The sequence below is a fragment of the Amblyomma mixtum genome, chromosome 2 (genome assembly GCF_055824585.1).
Source record: "Amblyomma mixtum isolate Tamu chromosome 2, ASM5582458v1, whole genome shotgun sequence".
In the NCBI taxonomy this organism is placed as follows: domain Eukaryota; kingdom Metazoa; phylum Arthropoda; class Arachnida; order Ixodida; family Ixodidae; genus Amblyomma; species Amblyomma mixtum.
In genome coordinates this window covers 248,306,931-248,312,377 of record NC_143013.1, presented here as the reverse complement: position 1 = coordinate 248,312,377, position 5,447 = coordinate 248,306,931, and the positions used below count along the sequence as shown (strand labels likewise).

The window sequence follows — 5,447 nt, the reverse complement described above, 5'->3', positions numbered from 1 at the left end:
GGGATCCACAACCTACAGCTGACAATAATTAGTTAGCGTCCGACAGCTGTCGATCAGCATAACATTCCCCATAGTTCTAGAAATTACGAAGCGCTGGCATCATTAAGCACGCTTGAAGCTTTAGGAAGTCATCACCGAAGAGAGAACATGTATAAAGACGTACACGGGTGCGACACGCTCCAGCATACCGTCATGCACACACGCATTAACGCTCCCTTACTGGCACCACCAATCTCGCGCAGGCGGCTGGGCTCTTCTCACACTCGCTCAACATACGCCCCTTCGAACCACACGCTACAACAACGCCGCACAGTCCACGTCTGTACTGAATAAACACAAAAACACCGCCATCAACGTCTACACCAACGGAAGCAAAGCGGTGCACCATACGCAACGTACACTGCTATGACCTCGGATATACATTCTAATGGAATCCCACAGTTGGAGTAGTAACAATAGAAGCACAGTGCAGTGAATGCCTGGTCACAAGTAGATCGAGAAAAGTTAGCTAGTTTATCTAACTTGCATGCGAGATTAATATTCGGCTGCCCTCCATTACCTTGCCGAATCCAACGTGATTGGCCGATGCCATGTCACATAAACAGCCGCATGAACGAACGCATGACTCCATATTGTATTGCTCAGCCGCGCAAGGTAAAAAATGTGTTTCGAGAGCGCATTTTAAACATTTATTGTCCATGAGTGTAATTGCTCCACACTCCATGTTGCTTAGAGGAAGCGACCTGAGGGGCGTTTCCCGTAAATTACAAGATAAAATGAGCCGTATTTCTCAGCCAGGCCAGATCGCTGACAAGTTAAAAACTCTAGCCGCTTACTTCCTGAACTAATGTGGCATGCAAAATCGACGCTCATTGCGACGAAATATTGAAAAAATCTTGTCACTGAAGATGAGGGGTGGTGTAGAAACGCGTATGATAATTATTGTTATGACTGCATACACCATCAGAAGCAAAAATGATTACATGTTGTTTTTGCAATAGATCAAGTAAGAAATTATTCTCTTTCTTGTAATTCTTCTTGATATAATATCGCTTGCTCATTTCGCAAGCGGTGAAGTCGTTATGACCCCACAGAAAACTGAGACAAAGGAATTCTAGGAAAGCAGTTTATTTCTTGGCTATTATCAGGAAACCTGACAGAAGCCTCGAAGTCTGCTCCTCCATTAGGGTGAGCTTGAAACTTGATGCGTTGTCTAAAAAGTGCGGAATTTCTGCAATATGAAAAAAAGCATATATTAGAAAACTCCCGGGCAGATCAGATAGCAGTTGTACACATTTCCTTGAATACTTACACTTCTTCTTGCGGAGGAGGGTAGCGTAGCTGAGTGGGCTGCCGAGACCGTAGCCGTAGTTCAGGCCGTAGCCGAGGAGACCATGGCCGTAACCGTAGGAGCCGACGCCGTAGCCGAGGGAGCCAACACCGTATCCGTAGACTGGGGCAGAGTGGGCAAGACCGTAGGAGCCATAGGTACCGTAGGTAGCGATGGCTGGGGCAGCGTGGACGGCAGCGACAGCTGGAGCAGCGTGGACGGTGGCCACAGCTGGGGCAGCGTGGACAGCGGTCACGGCTGGGGCAGCGTGAACGGCAGCGAAGGCTGGGGCAGCCTGGACAGCGGTGATAGCTGGAGCAGCGTGGACAGCAGTAACAGCTGGGGCAGCAGCGTAGGTGGCGACAGCTGGGGCAGCGTGGACAGCGGTCACAGCTGGGGCAGCATAGCTGGTGGCGACCCTGGTGACAGCAGGGGCAGCAGCGTAGGTGGCAATGGCTGGAGCGGACTGCACGACCTTGGTCACAGCTGGGGCAGCGGCGTAGCTGATGGCTGGGGCAGCGGCGTAGGTGGCGACGGCTGGAGCGGCGTGGGCGACGGTGGCAACAGCTGGGGCAGCGTGAACGGCAGTCACGGCTGGAGCGGCGTGGTAGGTGGAGATGGTGCGGGAGACAGCTGGAGCGGCCACAGCATAGCTGGCAGGCCTGGCCAATCCGTAACCGTAGCCAAGACCGTAGCCAGTCAGGCCGGAGTAGCCAATGCCGTGGGAGAGGCCGTAGTGGCTGATGCCGAGGCCGCCATAGCTGAGACCGGAGTAGCCGAGGTTTCCGTAACCAAGGCCGTAGCCGAGGTTGCTGGCGAGGGTGTAGGCGCCGGTGCCAAGGTGGCCAATTTGACCAGCGAAGGCGCTGGTGGCCAGGGCGAGGACGATGCAGGCACGGATCTGGTGGATATGAAGTGTTGCGCATTCCTGTCAGGCATTCACCTATTTTTTTTCTGCACCCAAATACTTGTTGCAAGTTCTGCTCATAAGGTTCAGCGGTGACAAGTTTTATAATGACTGCTATCAGTTAAGTTGTGTTAAGTTTTTTTTATATTTGACTGTTATTGAGATAAAACGGCGCAAAGAATGAAATGTAAATAGCCATTCATTGCTTATATGTTTAATCTGTTCAAAATGTTTGGTAGCATGTTGTAATAACCACACGTGAATACATAAAGTTTGCGACTTAAACAGGCTGGGTTGGAGCAGCGGAGAAATAATTCTTGCACTTTCCATTAAATATAAATGCGAATATATGGAAGGTTCCGTATAATTTCCAATAACTCAAATCATTTGTCTGCGGCGACATTCTGAGTTGGTATTCTTTAATATATAAACTATGATATTCAGCTTAACTATACTTGAGCTCTAACTCCAAGGCTATATCCCTGCTCTATAGGCGACGATCTTCACGCAATATTTATCGAACCTAGGCTGGAGAGTTTTTTGAAATAAAAAATAAATCGCCTTTCTCAAGCAATTTTTTACCACTATACTGGATCACACACTTAAAGTACACATTTAACAGTGGCAGGGACAAAATGCGGTGTCAACAATTTCTCTAAATGTGCACATTCTAACCTAAGCCAATTAGCGCTATGCGTGAGAAGAGAAACCGTAACAGTGACTAACCATTGTGGTGTTCCTTGTCGGTTGGAGGAGCAGAAGCTTCTGATCTGTGTGGCTGGCGAGCATCCTTTTATACCAGGTAGTTGGGTGCAAGAACTGGTTCAAACTGGTCTAACGGGACGTGAGAAAGATGGGCGCACCCTTTTTTAAAACAATCTTTAATCGTCGCCGATGCTTCAAGCAACGTGTCTTGAGCAACACGTTTGAGGCCAAAGGGAATCCTTATTCTTCTCCATGCCTCCAAACTTAATATTTTTCCTTGGCCAGCAGCCCTACAGCTTTGATGCTTGCTTTTTGTTGCGCGAAGCTCTCTCGTTATGCGTACCAAAACCAGTATCAGACTGGCACGTGCACGAAAGTGCTCAATTAAAAATTCCGCCTGAGTTTCTACTCGGAACCCGTGTGAAGCGCAGTGAACGTGGTAAGGACTCATGCGGGGCCTACCGTAATCGAACACAGCTCTTTTTGGTACTGGTGTCAGAACAGGGGCATCATTTACGTGTTGTTTAATTAGAATATAAAACTAAAGGAGAAAAGTTTGCGGGAACATTAATTTCGATGCTGCCTTGCTTGTTCATGCTTGTTCACCTCTCCAGTGGTTTTGCTTACGTATCAACTCGACCGCCTGTAAATAATTATCTGCCACGAACCCATACCCTGCAATTTTTTTAAAAATGATTTTAAGTTTTCGGGCTCGAGATGTTAGTAGCTATTCGTTCCTCTGGGCACTACCGCATAGAGAATCCGCTATGCGTGTCGCTATTTGCATATATTTATTATTTTCTTACCGGGAATGTTACCCTTAGCAGTGAAGAAGTCATGGTGGACTGATCCTTTTGGCTGTTTGTAATTTATCCGTTTGGTGACAATGAACACCAACAGGGTTGAAACTGAATTCACCTTACTTCTTTGCGATATGAGGTACAAGCAACAATATGAGGTACAAGTAATTCGGGTGAGTGCGCGATGTTTGAGGGGAAGCGAGATTCATAACCTAAAGGCAGTATCCACGAGGGTCTTCGGTGTCCGACACAAAACCTATGAAAAGAGGCCCGACTGTGGTGCGCTTCAATCCGATCCTTCGGAGGTAACACGTTCGCGGAGCCCTGCAGGGATTCCAAGCCGCCGTCGACACCGCATCTCTGTCGACAATCAGCTTACCTTCAGGAAGGACAGTCGCTTTCTAAAATTGGTCTGTGTCTAGGTAAATAGAATGTTACTGCGTTTCCGGTCACACTATACGCCTGTAGTGGCGTCTTGGGACACAGTCGAGGAGTCCGATCGCGGCTTTTGTGCGTCGAAGGGATGCGGAGTCGAAGAGAAGCGTCGTGCTTACGAAGAAGTGCGGCCGGTTGTCGGCTTGTAGAAGTGCCTAGAGGTAGTGACTGAGCAATGTGGTTAAAAGGGAACATACTTTACCCTGGTTCGAATGCATGGGACCGCTGAGATCGCTAGCACTCGCATCGTCCACAGAACTGAGGCAAAACTTCACAAACTTGCAGCACTTACTGCTCACATGTTTTATGTAAATGGAGCTGAATACAAACCTGTTGATAGAGAATAAAATTTTATGCGAAGCATATTACTAGAGCTACACTACAGCCCGTCGAGCGCGGCGGTGGAGCTACCATTGACCTTTAGCGTGACCACGTGACACCACGTGACAACATGACGTCACAGCCGAGGAGAGATGGGCTGCCGGCTCGCGCGGTCGGCCGCGGCGGTGGAGGCTCCACATCAGAGGCGCGGCGGCTGACCACGTGACAACATGACGTCACAGCAGAGGAGAGATGGGCTGCTGGCTCGCGCGGTCGGCCGCGGCGGTGGAGGCTCCACATCAGAGGCGCTGCAGCTGACCACGTGACGCTACAGCAGCGGTATAAAGCTGAGCTTGCCATGAGCAACGTCTTACTGAGGCGGCTTCGGCCACGAGGAGGATCTGTTCTCGCTTCGGCGAGCGCGGCTTCGGCCGCTTCTTTTTGAGCAGCGTCCGCTCCGGCGGACGCAGTTGTTGCTGCGACGCGCGTCTTTTCTTTCCTTTTTCTCTTTCCTCTGATCTTTTAACTCTGCTCTATCTGCACGTGGCAGCGGTGGTGGCTTGGCTAGAGCCAGTAGCAGGCCCGTGCAATTTCCTCTTCATCCTTCTCTCAGTCACAACAACAACAACAACTCTCCGGCCACTTACGAGGCGGCCAGGTGTTGGGATGGAACGCGACAGCGTGTTGTAGCGCTGCCAGGGAGTCCACGGAACGCCACCACCCGTTCGGCGCGATGCCGTGCCCTTTGAACGCAACGCTTCTGAGGAAAGTAAATGGCGCAGTAATTCTCTCTCATCTCGGTGGACACCTGAACTGCACCGTAGAGGAAGGGAGGAAGTGGGAGTGAAAGAATACAAAGAGGGCCCATAATGAAGAAAATGAAAATTGTATTTGTAACACTTCTAGTGGTTGTATTAAAATGACCAAGTATTCAACCAAGGAAAGCCAT

At 49.6% G+C, this 5,447-nt stretch overlaps 1 protein-coding gene across 1 annotated transcript; it reads right to left on the bottom strand.

The window, feature by feature from the left end:
- Positions 1 to 294: 294 nt before the first annotated feature.
- Positions 295 to 4,814, bottom strand: LOC149363386 (uncharacterized). The gene is made up of 3 exons (XM_089568508.1): positions 2,964 to 4,814; positions 1,309 to 2,231; positions 295 to 325 (listed from the first exon to the last, which is right to left on the bottom strand). The coding sequence occupies exons 1-3, from the start codon at positions 3,024 to 3,026 to the stop codon at positions 295 to 297; spliced, it is 1,017 nt and encodes a 338-aa protein (XP_089424634.1). The 5' UTR covers positions 3,027 to 4,814.
- Positions 4,815 to 5,447: the final 633 nt, after the last annotated feature.